The sequence below is a fragment of the Emydura macquarii genome, unplaced genomic scaffold (assembly GCF_026122565.2).
Source record: "Emydura macquarii macquarii isolate MOO-44397 ecotype Brisbane River unplaced genomic scaffold, CSIRO-AGI_Emac_v2 contig_480, whole genome shotgun sequence".
NCBI classification, from domain to species: domain Eukaryota; kingdom Metazoa; phylum Chordata; order Testudines; family Chelidae; genus Emydura; species Emydura macquarii.
The window spans coordinates 5726821-5749930 of record NW_027130617.1 but is presented as its reverse complement, the minus strand read 5'-3'; the positions used below and the strand labels follow the sequence as shown (position 1 = coordinate 5749930).

At 38.1% G+C, this 23110-nt stretch overlaps 1 protein-coding gene across 4 annotated transcripts in view; it reads left to right on the top strand.

Moving 5' to 3' along the window:
* LOC137146829 (uncharacterized oxidoreductase ZK1290.5-like) overlaps positions 1–20736 on the top strand; it is a 64335-nt gene extending 43599 nt beyond the window's left edge. For 2 of the 4 annotated variants that reach the window (XM_067538364.1, XM_067538362.1), the window contains 4 exons: positions 5634–5725; positions 9489–9671; positions 10265–10324; positions 19971–20736. In XM_067538364.1, the coding sequence (XP_067394465.1) occupies positions 5634–5725; positions 9489–9671; positions 10265–10324; positions 19971–20072 (437 nt within the window). In that variant the 3' untranslated portion in view covers positions 20073–20736. Of the gene's footprint in view, positions 1–5633; positions 5726–9488; positions 9672–10264; positions 10325–12187; positions 12292–19156; positions 19269–19970 lie in introns of all 4 variants that reach the window. The other 2 variants (XM_067538363.1, XM_067538361.1) reach the window with 2 other exon arrangements.
* Positions 20737–23110: the final 2374 nt, after the last annotated feature.

Below are 23110 nucleotides of genomic sequence, written 5' to 3'. Positions count from 1 at the left end.
AAACAGCATATTTATAGATGATTGTGGTTAGATTAACAGTGCCCATCTTATTCTGTAGAGTTTTGATCTTGTAAGGCGTTTTTCCTCAAACGGTTTTCTGCTAATTAAAGGAAAACAATCTATCAGCTTTTTAGGCTGTCAGGAAAAGTGTAGTAAGCTCAATATGCCATTACATTACATAGCCAGTCTGTTAGCTTGATGTGTTGCCTCATGGCAGATGGGACTAATACAGTCCAGTGAGATTGCTCACACATTTGCTTGAGGCAAGAAATTTTTTTCCTGACGAGTGAGTGAAGTATTCGTTAGTGTTAGTTTTCTCATTATCATCAGTCGTCATTAGGAAGAGCAGTATGTTTTGTATCTGTTCTTGTAACTTTTCATGACAGTTTTGCAAGGCTGAATTAATATTTTCATTTCTCCATTGTACATTTATTAGTCACTTTTTAATATGTGTACAAGAGGCATTATTGTTACATTTCCCTTTAGGCCATTGAAGCCATGCTGCCAAGGAAGGGGGAATGACTTGAGTGAGCCCAGAGCCAATGGGGAGTCACAGAGCTTCTATGTAGAGGAGCTGGGGTCCCTAGTGCACGCCCAAAATCTGTTTAACGAGTGGACTAGTCCCCTACCGGACTGTGAATTCTATGGCTTTCTCAATATAACTTAAAAGTGCATGTTTAGATTGTGCTGTATAACTGGACCTAAGTAGCACCTTCTAAAACTCTACTCGGAGCAAAGTAATTGTACATTAGAACATGCTAAACTGGTACCACTGCAGCCTAAGGGAAACCTAGGCTTTAACTCCAGTTGCTAACATTGTGATAAATGTCTAAATTGGTTTCAAGTGGGATTTTCAATCAAGTTATGGTAGTAACTAGAATGAAAAAAGCACCTTTTTCCTAGTCTAAACAAGACCTGAGAGTATATCACTGCCCCCAGTGCAGATATTTTCATGCAGGAACATGATTTACCCACATTTTTTACTTAGTTTTTCCCTTGGTCCTTACTCATACAAATCTCCCTTTGAAATCAGCAGGCATTTTGCCTGAGTAAAGACCATAGGATTTGGCCCCATAATATAAAAGCCTCTTTTCCTTTGTAATTCACTGGTTTTGTAGAGCAGCCCTTTGGAAACTTGAAGCTGGAATCTGTTTCCTTGACAATATTTCCCCCTCTCCATTGCATGCACACATTGCTATTTTACTGTAGATGTTGTTCATGAATACTGGACTGCTGACATTGATTCTGTTTTATATAGAAGGAAGCATGTATTTATTTTTAAAAATGTGAAGCGTTACAACGCATTTTTAAATGGATTGAAATTAAACATAGATACATAATAGTTGAAACTTAGGGAGACATAATTATTGGAAAATAAATGTATTTGAAGTGGGAGTTTTGTTTGTTTGTATGTTAATGTGGCCTCAGTTCTCATCTGCATTTAACAAAAGCCTGGTCTATACTAGAACATTAGGTCGGTTGAACTACATCTCTCAGAGATGTGAAAAACTCACATTCCTGAGTGTCTAGTTAAGCTGACCTAAGTCCCCATCTAGACAGTGCTAGCTCAACCGAAGAATTCTTCCATTGACCTAGCTACCACCACTTGGGGACATGGATTACCTAAGCCGATGGGAGAACCCCTCCTGCTAGCGTAGGTAGTGTCTACAAGGAAGCTCTACAGCAGTGCAGCTGCGCTGTTGTAGTGTTTTAAGCGTAGACAAGCCCTAAGCCACCTTTCTGTCTCCACCAACAAGGATTGGCTGGAACAGAATGTACTCTGGCTCTGCCCATTCCCCTCCTCCTCTTCCCCAGACTCTTCCCCTATGACATTTCCATTATGCCAGGATAGAGTGGTATAGAGCCAGCAAAACTATCTGGGTATTCGCCTATGTGAACAGAACCCCAGCTCCACCTTTAGGACAGATTCCTTGCTGCTTTGCGATGCCTGAGCAGTGCATAGCAGTTGGAAGAAAGGCCTATGATCTGGCTCTGTACATTCTGAGGAACTGAAAACATTAATAGTTGTCAAACACCTTAGTTTCACAATAGTTTCTTTTGTGTTTCTATTATTGAGGTAGTACCTTCCGACCTCTTCCTGGCTACACGTAGCCCCAACCAATGGTCTGACAGACCATGGACTGACCACCCCTTCATTTTTAGTCCATCATTTTCTACCTGATCCTTCATGCTTAGGACCTGTTCCTACGAAGACTTAAGCTGCATGATTTGGGCCATTGATGCCTTGGTGCAATTGCATTCTTCTCTGAGCCAGATTCCAGGGCTGCTTGCCTACTAGAGCTAGTCAAAACTTGGAATTTGCATTCCATGGGAAATTCCAACATTTTGACATATGAATCGGAACAAAAAGTCACAATTTAAAAATTAACCACAGAGCACAAATTCTGAAATATTTTGTTTCAGAAACATTGAAGTGACCTTACTGAAATGTTTAATTTAGATCATAGTCAGAACTTTGTTTTGATAATATCAGATCGTTCCTTTTTAACCTCTTTGTTTTTATTTTTGTTATTATTTGTAATAGTCTAAATGTTTAGACTTTCATGTATATATATAAAACATAAAAGTTAAAACAAAACTTTCTGAATTTATTGAAACAACACATTTTGCTCTTATTGAAACGAAGCATTTCAGTAATTTCTAGTAAACAATTTTGATGAAAGTGATATGTTCCTGCCAAACTTTTTGATTTAATCAAAAGTTTCCATCAGAAAAGTTTTGATCAGCTCTATTGCCCACCTTGAGGTGTTTCACTGGAAGGGTTAAATTCTGCCTCTTAAATAATACCAGGCAATCTGGTTGACTTCAGTGAGGCTATTCACGTGTAACTAAAGACCAAGCTTAATCAAACTGAGTCTTGATTGGAGATCTAGGAAAATCTCCCTAGCAATGCATTTGATGAGATTGTGGAACAGCCTTCCAAGGGAAGCTGTAGAATTCTTATCGCTTGAGGTGTTTGGAACTGGAGTGGACAAGACACTTGAAAATATACTCCAAAGAAAGATCCTGGGAGCTTGTTCTGCAGTTGGATAGAGGATCTAAGAAGTCTTTTTAATATTTGACTTCTGTGATACTAAGTTTTGTTGTACTATAGCTTCAAATACAGGGTTTCATTTGCAAAAGAGAAACCACAAAAAAGAATGGCTTTTAAATTCTTCACACACAATAATAGTGTATAATATTTTGGTGTGCCCTTTGTGTTTAAACTGCAAACATTTTTCAGACTTCTTTGGCATAATGATTTATTAGTGTTGATGCTTCAGGATTGTTTTTCACCAGAGGTCTAAAACTAGGTTTGACCCCTTCTGGCAGATTAAATACAAATTATGCAAACTGCTGTGGTGTGGGTCATAACCCAATTAATGTTGCAGATCTTGAGCAGATGATCAAATGAGAGCTATCTAGCAAGCTGGTTGATACAGTTTTTCTTCCCCCTCTAATATTTTAAAACAAAAACCTTATTACAAATATGATGGTGTAAGGTTTTACGGCTATACTGATGTATCCACTGGTCCTAATATGTAAAAGCAACGTAATTGCAGAGTTTGTGTTTGTACGGTTAAAGAAGTATCAGCATTTCTACTACAAAGCCCATTTTACACAGGTTTACAGGGATATAGAAATGAGCGCCATAATGTAACTTGATTTACAAAATTTCAGCATAGTAGTATGTAATTGGATTTGCTTTAATAAACTTAAGTAATTGATATGCTAATTCTGGATAATTTATTGTAGTCATGTAACTCAAAATCAGTCAGACTTTTAAAAAAAATGCTTGTTGTTACTCTGCTAGTGGATTAAGACTTTTTGGTATTTAAAATTTACGATTTGTGTGTGTGTGTAAAATGAGATATCTACATAGCAAAATTTCTTCACGCCTATCCATTAACTTTATTTTAAATTCTAAATCAAGGTAAATTCTTCCCTTAATGCATCCATAAATCCCATTGGTATTAATGAGAGTTATATCTGTGCACTGAGTGGCAACTACACCTCTATGGGGCTCAATTCCATTGCTGTTCCACATGCACAACTCCCACTGAAGTCAAGACAATGGCAGCTCCAAGCATGGAATGGTTGTAAAATCAGTCCATTAATCAGTCATACCTTATTTCCAGTTGTATGAAATTGCCTGATGAAGTATTTTCTGGTGAGACCAGAATAGCTTTTGTTTTCTTTTCTTTCTTCTTTTGAAATGAAGATAGCGCTCAGAAGAGATGCTGGATTAATAGAAGTAGTGATTGGAGTCCTCTGTTTATCCACAGAGTAGGCCCATCCAGGGCAATGGCAGTGTGAACTGCCCCAGCGATGTGCCTGACCTGACTTGGAAGTGAAAGGAAAACTCACTCTCACGCCTCACATTCAGTCCTTAGCCCCTCTACACAACTGCCAGTGAAGAAACTAGTTGTGGTGATGTATTTTGTTATATAAATCCCAGTCCACAAAGAACTGGACTAAGACTGCAGTTCACTTCATATATATGACCTAGCTCTATGGGTTTAAAGAGGTTAATTTAATAAATTCTAAATTCACACAAAATGTGAAAAGAAAAATGCAAACTTTAGGAGAACTGGATGGCTCAGGAGATTGGTAAAAGGGTCTTAGAAACTTTCGCCTCTAAGGTTACCAACTCAAATCCAGCTCAGGTCAATAATGACTGAAAGTGTTAACATCTGATGGCTAATCAGTGACCTGTTTGAAAGGAGTCTGATGGTTTAGCCTGGTCTACATCACAAAAACTGTTTCTGCAGTTGATATCTTGTATTACAGTCTCAACAGAGACACCAAGGACGAACAAGTTGAACTGCCCACCCACCCCTAGGATTGTAGCAGGGCAGTGTTCGGAAGTGTGCTATGCCATTTCCATGGATTAAAGAGGACATCTGACTCCCCAGGGCTGTCATCAGCACTGACTTTGTGCACACACACTCACTCATTCTAAATTTTGTTAAAATACATTAAATGCACACTAACAGAAGCCAAGAAATCCAATGTTAATGCAGACACTCTACCCACTCCTTTGAGTTTCCTGACTTTTCTTATACATTTCATTTTTAAGATTTTAAGTAGTTTTTTATACTGAATTTTATGTAACATTTTGGTCTTAGTATTAATCTACCTTAAATGTAAGTAGTGGGTAGTTCATTTGGACTGTGTGTCCTTGTGTTTTATTACTCATTCCCTATTAGTCTTCTACGAATGTTCCGCTTTTCTTTAGTTTTGGCAAGCTGCTCAGAACACCATTTCCTTCTTTTCATCCTGGTGAGGTCCCATTGTTGTTTGCTTATAGTACATTAGCCTTTCCCAGAATTTAGCCCGGAGTTTTTATACACTGGGGAGCCTCCAATGTGTTTAGATTATAAAACAGTTTTGTAACGTGACTCTGATAGTACCATGTTTTCAGATAATGCTGTCAAACTGGAGCTCAGTATTTTTGTCTGTCACTCTCTGCAATATTCTGTTATGTAGATATTAGTGTATGTAATCATTTTGTCCCTTCAGAAGCTGTATTTTCAAGTTGTTCTCCCCACAAATTTAAAATTTGTAGAGCACTTTTTCTTCTTCTATAGTGCTGTTCAATGCCTTACTTCATTTACTTTTTCTTTTGTTAGGTATATGTCGGTCTATTGGTGTAAGCAATTTTCTCATTGGTCATCTGGAGCAACTAAAGGAAGATTGTAAAATAACCCCGCATGTTAATCAGGTGAATGTGTATGGAATGCATTTAAGATATCTGTTTTTAGAGTAAACCCCTTCATCCAAATAACATGATTTCTCCTGTCCCTTTCAACAAATCCAAATGTCAAAATTAGTGTTAAACAAAACAAACAAAAAAGAAAAAAATACAGCTTTAAAATAATTTCCCCGCATGGTCAGTTGTCTTCTTACCAGACCTGTTTATGACAGATCTTCTGGCTGATGGTCCAGTTTTGATACTGATGTAAACAACCTTCAACAAAACACTGAGCATCAAATCATCATCATAGTAATAAGATACTTGAAGACATATTGCCAGATTTAAATCTGCATTTAAAAAAAAAGACCACCTGAACTGGGCACCTATCTGCCTTAGGCAACACTGAAAATCCCCGCCACACTGTACAGTTGTCACATTTTAAAGATTCTTTTGGTTTGAAAGCTTTTACTGTTTCTACTGGTATTCCACATTATGGACTAGACTTTGCTATCCTTCCTCATGTTGTGCAATACTTTATTCCATATGGTATTCTCATTCATTTCAATGGACTACACATAGAGGAAGATACTACACAGCTAATAAGGGTGACAGAATCTAGTCCTAAATGACTAGGAAATATGTAAAACCAGTAAAGACTGTAAAAACTTCAGAAACACTTTAATTATGACCACAGAATCAAGAAGATAGAACATGTGCTTTGAAGATACAACTGATGACGGTGTTAATTTGAACAAGTTAGAAATGTATTTTAGCTCCTTGGGAAATGATCATTTGTGCACAATCTGATCTAAAATAACCATCCTGTACACAAAACCCAGTGCCCCAGCCCAAATTTTAGTTGTACATAGAAAAATAATGGCTCAAATTGGGCATTCCTTTGGAGGAGGTTACAGGTGAAATCCAGAGGTATAGGAAAGTCTGTGAGGTTCCCCTCTTGAAGTTTCCTGTTAATTAGCTTTCTACTGGTGAAGGGATTTGGGGACCATGAAATAGAGCTGAAAGCGGGCAAAGCCTCTCTGCATATTGCAATCTGAGATATACATAGAGACATGAGCTGTCTATGAAGCTCCAGTATCCCCTCCCTATGACAGTATGGCTTATACAAAAATAATTCTGACTAATAGCAACTGTGGAGGGGTCAGTGGGATTTCATTCAGCTGCAAGCTCCTTTATTAAATCCCTGCCAGGTTTCCACATACAAATCCAAGAGCTCAGTAAAGAGCAGTGCCAGAGAACAGTGGGACTTGCTCCATCAACATAGGATGGGTAGTCTTTGTCTGAGAAAGATCTAGGACTAGAATAGCATGGGTATTGCTGGTAAGGAAGTAGGAGTTATTAGAAGAGGGGAAGCTTGCACAATGGTCACTCTCCCTATGCCTCCTCTAGCCAGATCTTATTCGTCCCTCACTTTCAGTAGCACCAAAAATCATCCATATATGTTTGAAAAGAGAAAAATTCTGCTGAATTTAAAAACAATTGTAGGAAGTTACCTGCTCTAGCCAGCTATGCAGCTGAATATCACGAATTGTCAGAACTCAGCTCGTGACGTCTGGGATTTCCTAGTCAGTGGATGATGCAGAGTTCAGTACCTCCGGAAGAAAGCCAACATTAGCTCTGCATCCAGTTCATCAAATTTGTGGGTGACATATCAGCATGTCATACTTGTTTTTAATATTTGTGAAATAACCTTGAACTATGTAACTCTGAAGCCTTAAAAGACTAAGGGACAGATTCTGCTTGCAGTTGCATTAATGTAAATGTGAATTACATCTTCTGAAGCCAATAGCTATTCCAGATTTACTCTGGTGTAATTGGGAGTAGAATTTGGCCCTGAAGTAGAAAATTAATTAGTCACCTTTTTATTTAATCTCTTGTAATGTATTGTATTGATGACACCTCCTCAATAGGAATCTAATTTAAATATCTATTTCCTACTTTCATTTAATTTTACTACAGTATTATTAATTAATAATACATCCTTAGGAAACTGCAACTACAGGTTTTATCATTTCACAGACTAGTACTTTTTGTAAGACACTGCATTAACGTTCATAATTGTTTAATAACTAGTATAAAATCATTCCTATCCCTCTAGTGAGCATTTGTTGCCTCTCTAAAATGTTCATTTTTTGTGATGTCTGATAAGTAATAAACATGGTAGATTTGCTGTGGATTTTGTTAAATAGTATTTTGCAAGCAAGGGCTGGCTCATTCTTTTTTCTTGTCACCATTCTGTATAACAAACAATGGCAATATTTTTCTAGTCTGTTCAGGTGCAAGCAAATGAATAAACTAGTGACCTAAACACTGACCATACAAATATAAACATTAAATACAAAGGCCACTCAAGGGTCAAGAAACATCAAAGGTTGAAGACATGGATGTGTCTGTTGCTTGAACCTTGGCCCCAGTCCACACAGTAATTTAGATCATAGCATTTTTAGGCTGACTCAGCCCAGCCTTCGAGGGGCAGGGTTTTTCTTAGCGTGTATTGAACAAATGCCAATCTATTGTTTCTGGTTATTGTTGTCTGAAAAGACAACATGAACTAAAGATGAGAAACAGGAAATCTTCATTTGTCCTTCTTGTGGTGAAATAAATTTTCCAGATTCCACATGTTGATGTAATTGTTTTAAACAATATTTTTCCTCAGAATACGCAAGTACTAGATCACTGGAACAACGGTGACGGCTGTTTGATTTGAAGTCATGTCACATGATTATATAGTGGCTATTTAAAGGGAAACTACACTCGTTGTGGTCTGAGTGCATCGGGAGGTGTTTTTTGTTTGTTTTTTTACAATTCACTAGTTGTGAAATGTTTTTCAAAATAACATTTGTTATAGCGATGTACCTTCAAATGTTCAGTTTCAGTTTCAGTTTGGCTAGGTGGACACCAAACATTTGATTGTTTATCCAAAACTGAACATTTTGCGGTTTCTTCTCCTTCCTTAACAATCCAGTAACCTGCATCCTCCCCATTCCTTTATACCACTATCTTTGAGCTACTTACTACCCTCCCCTTATCACGGGCCTCTTATGGGTTTTTGGCAATCTGTGACCTTCATCCCCAACCTAGGCACCCTGCAAACCTAGTCCCAACACTCCTTTTTGCTACCCACCACCTTCTCTCACTAACACCCCATTAACATATAATATAGCGTTTTCCCATACACTAACAATTTCAGTTGTTGCCTGTCACTGCATTCTCTCTAACATTCCAAGCCCGGGTGCTAGGTATTCTGTTTTGATTAGAAGCTTCTACATTCCCCTCAGCTGTACATAAAGGGGATCAAAAGTGTGGAAATGGGCAAGAAGGTGGAATGGGAGGAAGCAAAGGGAGCTTTAAGTGACCAATACACATACCTAGATCTGGGGCTGTTCCCTACTGTGTTACCACTTGTACTCCTCAAGAATACCATGCAATTTCAGTTCCATAAGAACACGAGTGCAACTCCAGCTGCACCATGGAGAAGCAGTAGCTTTACATGGCATGGTCACAAGGAAAGGGTCTCAGTGTATTCAGGAAAATTGCCGTGTAAGTTAATGTAGTGGGTTTATGCATTAATGCCCTCTCCATGTCTTCTAAGGTTGATGGAAGGCCACATATAAATCTTCCAGAAATACTATGGTTCCACTCATGGTCATTTTATTATATTTTTAAAAAGAAAGGTCAATCATATATTTTTACTATTTATTGAATATAACATTTTCTTTTAAATAGATTTTAATCAAAGTTTTTACTTAGATTTTCTTCTTACTTATTAAAGGCTGAATATCATCCTTTCCAAAGGCCCCAAGAGCTGGTGGATTATTGTAGAAGCAGAAACATTGTTTTTGAAGGCTACTGCCCATTAGCCAAAGGCGAAGCTCTTACTCATCCTAATATAATTCAGCTGGCAAAGAAATATGGCAAAACCCCTGCACAGATCTGTATACGCTGGAGCATACAGGTAAGAGAGGGCAGGAAGATAGTGGTGCCAGCTTAAAGAGGTAAATGCAATTGAATAGTTCTGTTCAGATAATATATTTGCTGTGCAGCAAATTAAAACATATATAGAAAAATAATGATTTTACCTCTGATCTGCTGCTATTGTTTCATGAGCTAAGTGCTTGATACTGGGTAGTGGGAATATACAAGGCTGTCCATGACAGTATCTTTACCATGGAAATAATCTTTGGTTTCAGCAAAGTAAAAGGAAATACAAATGAAAAGAGTTATTATTTTCCCAATATAAATGTTACAGTCAGTGAGTTTCGTCATTCTCTTCCTTTCTCTCAACATATAGCACTAACCAGTGAATGTGAATGAATGTTTGAAACTGAGTGGAAAACCATGTAAAGTGTGTTAGAATTTTATACAGTGTAGGTAACTGTAATTATAAATAGTGCTGCACAGGAATTCCAGAGAATCAGAAGAATAGAATCAAGGCCTCAGAAGGAAATTTAGGTTAAACTATTTCTCTAATAGATGTTTTGAAAATCAGTGCAGCTTTTGTTTTGGATAACTATTATTTTTAATGATGAAAATTATTACATTTTTCAGAATGGGATTGTCACTATTCCAAAATCTACAAAAGTAGAAAGGATACGGGAAAACTGTGAGGTAAGATCTGATTACTGGCTTCATATGACTAATGCCCAAATTATTTTTGATATAATATTTTGGATCTTAACTCTCCACTGTGCTATACCAATTTTATGCCAGTGCAACTCCAATTACTGCAGCTAAAATTTGTTGTAAGCAGTGGAAAAATCAGCTCTCTAATATGCGCAAATGTAAGAAATCAATTGGAAGACATAATTATGTATAAAACACACAGTATGATAATCTATTGAGTCTAGCCAGTTTGATCAAGGAATAGCAATAAAGTTTTTAGTTTTGTTTTCATTATTATTATTTATTTGTATTTATTATTAGGATTATGGTAGCACCAGAGGCTCCAGCCAGGATCTGTGCCCCATTGTGCTAGGCACATAAGAAGGCAGCGGGAGGATTTCACTGTAATACTGTGACCCATGCCGTCTCAGGGATATCCCAAGTTCAGGAAGCCATCTGTAGAAGCTACAGAGATGGCATAGCTGCCTCCCCTCCCCCCCCCCCCCCCCATTCCATCAGGAAGAAGTCCCAGCACAGAGCAGGTGGTATTGGAACCAAACAGGGACTGGCATCATCTCAGCTTGTGACATCCACTGTTTGTTTTATACAGAATTATGTCCTGTAATTGATTCTTCCTTTTCTTTCATGGCAATGTTTCAGCAAGTAAATTGTGGGCCGAAGTCCTTCAGTCTCCTTCCCCAGGAACCATTTTTAATAATGTGTGGGAGCTGGTGCTTTACAAAAGCTAGAAGTGTGTTTTCAGAAATAAATTTTAGCCTTACTCCTAAATATCTCTTTGTCAGAAACTGGTTAGCAGAAAAGAGAATGAACTCTACCAGAGCAAAGGAATCCCATTGCCCGTCAGTCACAACACTGTGTTGTATGTGTACATATAAATTAGTTACAGGCACCAACCACTTTGTCACATTTTGATATTTAACTTTCCATTAAGCAATTTTTAAATGTAATTTCTTACATCTATCTTTTTTTGTTTTTCTTATTTTTTTGTCTCTTCCTTCACACTGCATTTTGGTCCAAACCACACTTACCATGACTGATTCATGTTCTGCGGGAAGAAAGCAAAGGCAGCCGTAAGCCAACTGTGCATATATTCAGTCTTAGGGTCAGTCCCCGTGTTTAAGTTTAAGTAGGCTGAGGGCTAAATTTAAGGATACAAAGGATCATTCCAGCAGCTAGAGATTGCTGATTGAGGGAGGAGATTGCCTGACAGCAGCTCACTGCACTGTGTCTGTGTGTGGGGTGAACTCTGGTGAGCACTTAGGGGAAGTCCAGCTCTAAAGCGATGATGAAGCGACAGACACTTTGCTAGTAGATCACAATGTGTGTCCTCCTCCCCAAGAATACTGAAGGGATATACGTGTTTTGGAATCTGTGTAAAGCTTTTGGTTTGCTCGCTTGACTAAAGTACCTTTTAGGGATTCTCTGTGGTGAGGTGCGTGACTCCCAGGACCTAGTGTCTGTATGTGACAGAGAAGTGATGAGCTTAGGCTTTCAGAGGATAGCAGTCCAGTTATTCACACACCTTTCCTGATGGCCGTATGGAGTTTTGTCACAAGCAGCTTTCATGTTACCTTTTTCTTATCTTCCTGCCCCTTAGGCCAAGGTGCTGGGGAATAGTGTAGCCAATCTAAATGTAAATAGCAGTCACAATAAGGGGAAAAGGGCCTAAGAAAGCTTCTGAACCCCAATTTACTAGAGTTCTATTCCTGTGCAACAGAAAAAGGAATCATTTCAAGGGCAGAGGAAATAATAAAGCCTGCTACAAAATTAAATCTGAGTTTAAAATAATAGGAAGCGTCTGACTTTTTCTCTGTGTCCATTACATTAACCCCATATGCATTCCCATAGGTGTTTGATTTTATACTAACGGAAGATGATGTTGCAATTCTAAATGGAATGCATGATGGGAGGCATGTTTCCTGGGATCCAAGCCCTATTGTATAAATTGCAAGGTTTGAGCTTTTTTCTTGTGTCAGTTATCAACCATCCACACATTTTGATTTAAATTTGTACTGTCTCATGGTAAGAATGTAATTGTTAGCTTGATAGCTATCAGTAATTATAGCTGATTTAAAATCTGTAACGTAATATACAAAAGGAACATTTTCTTACAACAGTATTCTCAAACAGATGTGAAATTTCAGTTGAAAATATTGTTCTATTGGAAAATTGCATATGGTTTATATTACACTTAGTGTTTTGTGCTATTTGGGCCTGATCTAAATCCCGTGGAAGTCCATGGAAAGCCTCCCACTGATTTCAATAGGCTTTGAACCATTTATACAGAAAATATAAGGGAGGATACACCTTTTCTTTAGAAATGAAAGGAAAATGGTATATTAGAAACATTATTCAGTGCAAAATGACTTGTCAGATGACTTGCTAAGCAGAAGGTTAGAATCTGTGAAGGAGAGAATGCTGGGTGAGACTTAAAAAACCAACCTGTACTATTATTTATTATTGCAGTAGTGCTTAGGAGCCTCCGTCATGGACCAGGGCTTCATTGTGCTAACACAGAACAAGAAAGATAGTCCCAGCCTCAGTGAATTTACAATCTAAGTAGTAATGTGGATATAGAATTAGAAAACAGAAACACTTCCAAAAATTCCTGAGGCAGATCCTATTCCTAAGTCAAATCTACTTTTAATTAGAATTTTAGTCTTGTGAGCAAGAGCATTGGAGGAATCATGAATGCCAGGCATAGACTTCTATAGGAAATAGAGATGTACATATTGGCACCATTGCAAATATAGGGTTTGGTCCTGCAGTGCTTAGTCATGAAAGCATCCATTCAGTAGGCTTATCTGAGTGCCTATGGCAAGTAAGATTCATTTCATAATGAAATTAAATCAAAAATAAACATACACACTCTCCGGCCATTACACAAAAGATACATCACATCACCTTATCTTCACCCTCATTGAGCCAATACTCTATGGCTCACTTTTGCACTGGCTTGAACATCCTTAGGGTCAATCAGGCTGGTGCAGAGCTTTGTGTGTGGGAGTATGAGATTAAGATACCTCATAAAACAGGATCCAGATTTAGCCCCATATCATGTATAGCACCACCACAATCACCGTCACTCAACAGCCAAAATATATATGTCTGTTTCTTTCCTTTGTTTTTTAGTAACTGAAATTTGACACAGGAGTTTGTTGTTTGTTGGTTTGTTTTTAATGAGCCAATCCACTTAGCAGAAACGGGACAGGTCTAACATCTGCATCATTTCTGTTTTCTTATTCGTTTTGCAAAGTCATGAATGTTTTTTGCAGCAAAAAATTGTTTATTTTTTTCTTTGGTGCAGTCATTCAGGAAATCTCATTCACAGCACATACTGTTCCTTTGATTTTTATGCTACAAGTGTATACGTACAGTTTGCAGGCATATTTTGGGAAATATATTTGCAAGCTCTTATCAACAGAGCATTCAGCATATAGTTATGTTGGTCTGATATTTTAGGAGTTCCTGTGTCTAGAAAGGTATGGAAAATCTGACTATGATTTATATTGTGTTTGGACTTCCTGAGGCAGTTTTCCCACTGCCATTCTGTTTTAGTTATATCATGAAACAAAGCTCCTTGGTTTTTATCAAGAACCAACTTACAGCAAGCCATGTATTCTGGCCATGCATTGTTGTTTGTCCTTGAAGTTTATTTTCTACACAACTAGTTAAAATAAAGACAAAGTTTTCTGCTTGGTAATAGTTCCTTCAGAACTATTGGCTAGTTCAGCAAACATTCAAGAGAAAAATATGCCTAGGTCTACCGCCTCAATTACAATATCATTCACCAAAATGTTAAAGGAAAGAGACTTACTGGGCCAAATGCTGCCCTCCCTTACACCCGTGCAACTCTGTATTCTAAGAAAGATTTTGGACCTTCCTAACAAAGAGTAATGGCCAACTTTTCAAATGTGGGCTCTAATTTTGGTTGTCTCAGTTTTTGGTTGCCCAATGTTAGATGCCTAGGAGCTTGATTTTCAGTACTGAGTACCCACCATGCCCCATACACTTCACTGGAGTGGGGAGTGCTGCAGCAGATCTGTAAAGTAGGTTCTTTGCACATAAAATGTAGACATCCAAAATTAGAAGTCGTTTTTTAAAATCTGGGCTCCTTAGTCTTCTTCGAAGGAGGACAGGAGTGAATTCAGTGGTAAAGTGAGCATGGGAGAGCTCTCTGCAAAAAGTCACCAATAAATATTTCTGCCAGTGAGCATCAGCTAATGCACCTCTGAAAAGTCATTTTACAGAACACTAGAGTAGTATAATGGAATTCATTTAACAGTATTCAAATTAAGTAATAAAACAAAGCACACTGTGCACTAATAGGCTATTGATGCACTTATTGGGCCTCAGACATAAGAAGAGAAACACCCAAGTGAACCTATTATCTCCTGCTGCAGGGCTTGGCTTACTGTCACTGGGGAATATTTCAGAAGTTACAGGAAACAGTTTGGAGTCTTATCAATACTTACTTTGAAAAAACAGCCATCGTGAAAATATTGCCTCTTTTTTTCAAGTTTTTTCATAGTTATGCATAGAAAAAAATGTGCCAGACATAGAGGTCTTTGCTTAGTTATATTACTCCAGCAAAACTCCCATTGAAGGCGTTTGTCAGAGTAAGGACTGAGGGAGCTTACTGGTCAACAGTCCTGTTCAGGTCAGGACCAATTTTCTGCTCTAAATCCCAGTGGTTTGTCCCACTGTTTTGAGCAGTTAGAACTAAGCCATGATTTCATTGTAGTGTCCCCTCCAGGGACAAGCTGCAGGACTGGCTTCAGGGGCAACCTATCATCCTGCTTCCTTGCTATAGCTCACTAATCACTCTGATGAGGCCACTGTACACCTGACATAGCATCTACTTCTGCTCAAATCTAGGGTCAGGCAAGAAAGCTGACCATCAACTCTCTCTCTGACTCTAATAGTGATACCCAAATGGTTAGGTGGGTAATGGAAAGAAGTTACCCAGGACATGGGGACACATCATAGGACACGGCAAGTAACGGCTAAGATTAAGATTACTATCCCTGAAAGAGTTAGGGGGGAGGAGGGATTATTTATCTCTTTTTTCCAGTGTATTAACTTTGTGAATTTAAATACATTTTGTGACAGTCTCACTATTTTCCCAGTAGGAACACCATTAGTCAGTTTACTTCTGTTTGAGCGGGTCTTAACACAGCGGCAAGGGACAAAAAGGTTTTTACACTTTCAAACATTGAAGAATGTGAGGAGGGGTGACCTCAGATGTAGTACTTGAAACTAATTTTAATTGATTTTTTAAATGGACTACATAACAAAGTTATCTCCCTTTAATCATCTGAACTAGTCACTAGACATTTTATTTCTACTGAGTGGCTTGAATAGTATTTAATACGAGCTCATCATAAAATCATACCTTCTAAATTTAAAGGCAGGTTTATGTACAAAATGAAAACGTGTTCACAAGGCTCAGGTGTCAATTATCAGATAGAAATAGTATGTATGTGAAAGGCTCATTGCTAGCACGCTTCCTTTTAAGGAACAGTTACTGAAAGTAACTGTTTTACTTCTTAATTCTTATTTATCTAACTACACTTGTCCTTGGTACAGGGATTTTTTGGTTTGGTTTTTGCTTGGTGCAGAAAAGCATCATTTTAAAATCAAGTGCACAGTGCTTTGAGCTAATGTAAGTTTCATAATGCTGTTACAAAGTTGACGCATGTTATCTTCCTTGCAGGCGTGATGTGATATGCAATTTTGCACGTTGTGCCATCACTAATCACCAACCATTGTTTCCTTTCGGAAGCATTAATTTTCCCAGTATCATAAGAATGGAATCCTGTTATCTCCTGGCTACTGGGAATATAATGCATGTTACCACTGTAGCTTTCTTCCCTTGTGAACTATTTTCTCAAACTTAATACAAAGTTAGTTTAATTTAGGAGCATTGGGACAATTCTCTCTGGTTCTATTGACTTCAGTCATGTTGGACCATGAAAGAATTGGGCTTATTGGTTTCATATTTTACATTTTTGTCTTTACAACTAACTTTTTGCTGTTTAAGAAGCAAACTTCTGTTATTGTCTGGGCTGCTTTCAGCCTTTCTTGAGTCAGAAGTCCATATAGATGGATTTACACCAATATCCTAATATGGTGTTCTTAAAGTATAGTCCAACTAATCTAAAATGGTGGGTAAAGAAAAGAGGGCAAATGAGCTCTCTATTAGTTTAAAGGCATCACTCGGCATTGCTGTCAGGATATGAGTAGCTGTGTTTTATGCTAGAAGCAGATGTACGCTGCACTCTGTTACCAAGAAAACAAGCTGCACTAAAGGTATGAAAACTGAAAGCCAACTCCACTTCATGTTTCCTCTTATTACAATGCCCAAGAGGGCAGTGGTAGAGGATGCTTTTGCAGATTTTCTTAAAATGTATGTATATGCACACATACATTCAAAATCACGATGTGCCTCTTTGATCAAAATTCTGAAATAACAAGAAAGAATGGATGGGATGCAGTAAGACTATTGTCTCCAAAGGTGTCTTTCACCTTTATACAGACTCACATTAAGGCTTAAAAAAATTCTTTCAATGATCACTGTAGTCCCCAGCCATGCCAATAGGAGCTGGAATAAAGCTGAGGGCAGCACTTGTTATCCAGTATTATGTATATTATTAACATACTGAGCTATTAGGGTAGCCCCCTTTATCTGGCGTTAAGCAGTGCCTGATTTGAAATACTGAGGAATCAAGTACTGTATATGTAAGTGTAATCAACCATCTTTGCTACAACACTCTGATCACTAAGGGAATGGAAACTAGTTTGAAACAATAAAAAAGGAAAGGAGAAAAATAAACAAAAATTGAAAGGGAAGGGCGAGGTTTTCTCTGGTGGCTGCCCAGCCAAGTAGCTTCCTGTCTGATCTTTTGAGAGTCGCTTTTTTCACCTTTTGTTTTTATGCCTGTCTGTTTTCTTGACTGCAGCTTTTATATTATTTGGGTTAAAGGCATCTCAGACCCTTTTATTGAGGAATACTGGTGGTCATTATGTAAAGTGCAGACATAAGGCATTTGTGACCAAACATCAGAAGTGATTGCACAAAATCAGGGATTCTACAACATCTCTTCCCTAAACCTAAACTTAAAGGTAGCTGTATTGCTTTCCTAAACAACATATGTAATAAACAGGCTGTCATAATTATAAGTTTAAAAGCCCTCAATGTCATGACGTCAGAAATGTACACTGTCACCCTTGTGCATTATGGTAAACATCAGCTCCTTTTCTTTTTAAAGGTGGTTGCTTTACTTTGACAGGAAATCTGATAACATTAACACCACTCTTTCAAAGCACTACACTAGAGTGGCCCTGCTCTTGCTGATGATAGTGGGGATCAAGTGGTTCAATCTCCTCCTCGTGCTTTGAAGATCTGAGGAATAGATCCCTGAGTTCAGTGTACCCAATAGAAGTTAAAGATGGGTTAACCTACTGGCTACACTTTGTGATCCTATTTGATAGACTTAAACTTAATTCTTGCACACATTTCTCAACCTCCCTTGAGAATGCAATGCCTCTGAAGGGGCATGTGAACTAGATGGCCTGTCATGAGCTCCTGTGATATTTATGAAATCAACAACATGACTTTACTCATTAATTTTATTCAGCAGCCACTTAGCCATCCTCTGCGCCAAACGGGAATAATTACAAGTAGTGCCAAGCGATTAAAGAACAACTTTGATGACTTTCAAAGGGGACTAGAGCTTGAGGACTAAAAGCCCAAACCTCCAAGATTGTGAGCACCTTCAGCACCCACTGAAATAAAAACCAGCATAGACCCTCAGATTAATTTGGCTCAGTAATAATATTACTGCATCCCCCACCCAGTGGTTGTATAACAAATATCCACTAGTAATTACATCAGACAGGGCCAGCATTAGGAGATCTGCTGCCCTAAGCAAACTTCCAAGGGCCACTTGAACCAGATCTTATTCACCCATGCAAAGAATTCCACAAAGTTTTGCTGCCTTTAACATGTTGTTGCCATTGGTGGCCCTCTTGCTCAGTCTCTACTTGTACAGCCAGCCCTCTGCAGGGGGATCTTTGATGTTCTTTTTGAGGGTGAGCTAGTCAAGGCTGGCTAAGATTAGTTCAGAAGCAGAACTACTAAAGGAGGCTTTATATCAACTGTATGATAGTTCCATAAATGGTTAGTTCTTTTCCCCCCAATTTTTGTAAAAGGGAGTTCTATTATTTTTTAGAAGAGGCTTCAAAATTCCACTGGGGATGTGCCAACCTTAAATAAATCCATAATTTGGCTACAAAATACATTTTTTCTCTTTTTCATCTGGCTTTTAGAGTTTCATGGTAGGAGAGTTCTTGTCTGTGAGCTTTTCATTCCCCAGTGATTCTGTACAGCACAGACCCATCCCATGAAAAGAAATTGTCTATCACTGCCAGGGGAGTTAGTGGCAAACCATTTAACTGGGTGTATGGTAAACTGGTAAATGATCACTCTCTGAAGTATAGAGATGGAAGTCATGTACTGTGGCTTAAATTTACTTTTTTGGCATAGGAAGAGTGGGCTATTTTAGTAGAGGGCTTATATTAATGATACAAGTGTTTTTTGTGTGTATGAAAACACATGAAATGTCCAGTGTAACATGATTATCATAAAATACAACTATAAATACCTTTAATTTATCTTGAAGATTATTATAACAATCCATTCTGCCTAGGAAATTGTCATCTGGCTCAGTTTCTTTCAAAATTTCACATAAATGAGGTTCCAAGTAGTGGCAGATATTTCAGTTAAGGCTATATTCTTGCATTCTGTCTCTTTAGACTCCAGTGTTTAGCTCTGATGCCCTGTCCAGTAATGTCTTAGGTTTGCTGGTGGGACAGAGAAAGCTAACAGTAGAATTTTGCTTGACTGATTTGCATCACTGGAGTAAAAGTGAGTTTGATAATATCTTTCTATTGAATTTTTGTAAGTATTACCTTATCCAGTTGCATCACTAGGGCACTTCTGCTATATTTTAATAAGTGCAAAAAATAAAAATAAAGATACATAGTGAATGGATATAGTAAAGTTTCTTAGGACTTTGGATGCAATAACTTCAGGTAAACTCAGGTGACTTATTTCAAGTCACTTACTGAACTCTTTTCAATCTTATTCTCATTTCCTGCTGCTGACTCTCATGGTTTTTTTTGTTTTTGTCTACTGCAACGGCATCAATAAACTCAGTGCAGTACTTGTAATTCAGACACAAATGTGCTAACACCTATCAATTCTTACTGCTTTGGAATTAAGCTGCTCCTGATGTCACCCATTATTTACCAGTCTAGTTCACAAAAATAAGTTGTATTACATGGAAAAACAAAACACTAATTCAGACGTTGCAACAAATAAATGAAATATGTTTTTTAATATTACTTTGAAATGGTAGTCCATTTGATTAATGCTAAATTACCGTCTAAAACACAGTGGCTCTTATGACATCCATATACATATTAAATGAGTTCATCATGATTAATATTATAACTGTGTTTATTAATAGAATGAAACCTGATTTTACTATCTGATAGTGTGTTAATAGCAAACAATCTATCTTTACCTGTTTTACCCTAATCATTGTATTATTTTCTCCCAAACCAGGTTTTTGATTTTAGTCTGGGGGAAGAAGATCTGGAATTTTTAAATTCCCTGAATGTCAACAAAAAGCTGGTTCATCTAACCTATCCGTTATGGAAAGGATAACTTCAAACCAGATTGTTCTAACCTGCAACAACTGTCTAACTAAAAACACTAATACATTTTGAATTGCACAAAACTCTTTCACATCTAAATTGTTCTCTGTTACTTTTAAAGTTCCTGTTAGTGGCTTAAGATATTGACTATTATATGCACAAAGTGACTTAAATGTGGCTTAGTTTCTCTCTTTCACATACACACACTCATGTTTCTTAATAATTAGTTTCTCTGATCTCCAGGTCTTTCTGGAATGTTTTTCTCAGATGGTGTGAGTTATTCTGCTTATCCTCTTCCATATTTGAATTCAGCTGCTACTGTTTGGGACCCTGCTTCAGTTAAGACTTGGGCTCATTTAAGTCAATTGTAGTTTTGGAACTGCAGCCCTGATTTTCGAAGTATTTAGACACCTAAAGTTGGAGATAGGCACATAGTGAGATTTTCAGATGCACCTAAGGTGCCTAACTCTCATTGATTTCAATAGGAGTTAAGCACCTAAGTGCGTTTGAAAGCTGCATTTTAAAAATCTAAATACCTTTAAAATCTGACTTTAATTTTGGTGGGAGCAGGATTCTTTTCTTAATCCAATTTTCAGTTATGGGCAAAACTTTTCATTTCAACATGCTTTAATATATGTTTAAAGTGATTCTCTTAATAAAAAAATAAAACAGTACTTTGCACATCCATCTCTGCTTTCCATAAGTGAGTAAATAGCCCTATTCCATTTTCCAGATGAGGAAACTAAGAGGTTAAGTGACTGAGGCAAGATCATATAGTCACAAAGCTGGAAATAGAGCCAGTGTATTCTGATTTGCAATCTGAGGTTCCAGCCATTGGACTATGTACTGATCTCAGTTACACTGGTACAAATCCAGAGAACCTGCTGGATGTAGTTACACCTGGTTTACAATGACGCAGCTGAGATCAGAGTCTGATTCAGAGTGTCCGATCTGTTTTCTGTAGTTTACATTTCTTCCCTTTTCATTTATTTTTGTAAATTCTTCCAAGACACTGCAGGCTATTCTCTGAACTCTTCCTCAGTTGGGCAAAGCTGTAGTGTTACAAGGACCATCTTACAAGGACCATCATGTCTTGACTCACTTGATGGAACAGCCCTGATAGCTTTCATGGTACTTGATCTGCAGTCTTCATTTTGTCTTTTTAAATTATTAAAGAAACACCCACTTTTTGCATGCACGGGCTCAGAGGTTTGAATGCACAAACAATTGTGTGCAAAAAATTGTGAGCAGTCTACAAGAAATGTACAGAGTGGATAGAGCACCTTTAGAGAATCCCTGGAAGCAGGTTTTCAGTCAGTCTCATTTGAAGGGACAAAAGGGACCTTCAGTCTTTTCCCAACAGACACAAAAATGACATAGTAGTTATAAAGGGGGAGAGTTGTGTAAAAATGAGAAACAAATGTATTTTTCACCTCATATGATGCTATTAGCAATGGAAACTACATAAAGATTAAACAGTTAGATACATTCAAAAGCGTACAGATTGTAAGAGTGACACAAACTTCAAGAGAAGTTTTTACAAACATCAGTCCGACATTTCTTGACTTTAGGACATAGAAACACTATCAGGGGAAAATTTGTCAGTTACATCAATTGGCACCTGCAGCTATGTAGTACCCATTATAAATCTTATTTTGAAAAAATTCTAAAGAACAATGAGTTTGACGTTTCCTGGATACTACACCAAGTCAATTCCCTTTCCTCATTGGTTGCAGCTGATTGTAATTCTTCCTCTCATTTGATTTTAATGCACATATTCTAACTACTGTATTGGATTCAGTAGTTAAACTTTACTGGTCACATGGTTTCCTGACACCCAACTTTTAAAGAAAACATCTTGGTGAAGTGGCTACCATATAAGAGTCCACTGCCAGACATTTAACTGGTACATCCATCCCATTGAAATTTGCTTGCTGATATATTTCTGAGCTCTATGGACAGTGTCCCTTTGTTATCTTATTCTGGGCTAAAGGTAACCTTTCTCCTGACCTTGAACATAAGTGATTCCAGACCAGAAAGTTCAAATGAGCCATATATATATGGAATTTCTAACGTGTTAGATTTTATAGCAGAATAATTCAGGATGTATTCAATACAGGATTCATTCACAGTGGAGCCAACAGTCATTTTAAATTTAGGAAACTTAAAAGATCTAACAGAAAAGTTCCCTTTCTGTCATTAACCAGGAAGGAATAAAATGCTGGTATAAACAAGTTTATTAATAGACAAAAACAACAATGGTAAACAGTGCAAATACATATTCAGGTGACGTATTGTGTCCCTCTGAGAACAGCTCATCATCATCAATAGGTGGAGAGAAATTTGTGGCCATTTACTATCAAATATAAAAACTCATAATGGCTCTGTTCAGACTGGTTTTGAAATGGCATTCCTCAAGTAATACATAAAGCAAGGTTACTTACCAGTAACTGTTGTTCTTCGAGATGTGTTGCTCATATCCATTCCAATGTAGGTGTGTGCGCACCCCGTGCACAGATTCCCGGAACTTTTTTCCCTAGCAAGCCCCGCATGGCCAGCTCAGGCGCCCCCTGGAGTGCCACGCTCATGTCGCGATATAAAGGGCGCTGCTGGCCCTGCGGGTCCCCAGTCCCTTCTTTCTGCCAACTCCAACAGTGGGGATGGTGAGTAGGTTTGGAATGGATATGAGCAACACATCTCGAAGAACAACAGTTACTGGTAAGTAACCTTGCTTTCTATCTTCGAGTGATTGCTCATATGCATTCCAATATAGGTGATTAATTAGCCATACCTTGGAGGTGGGTAGGAGTTATCGGTAACCTGCTCGTGACAGCACGGCTCTGCCGAAACTCGCATCTTCCCTCGCCTGCTCCACGATGGCGTAGTGCAACGTGAACGTATGAACCGACGACCAGGTCGCTGCTCTGCAGATGTCCTGCAGGGGCACCCGCTCCAGGAAAGCCGCGGACGAGGCCTGGGCTCTAGTTGAGTGTGCCCTCACCGCACCTGGAAGGGGCACCCCTGCCTGTTTGTAACATGCTCTGATGC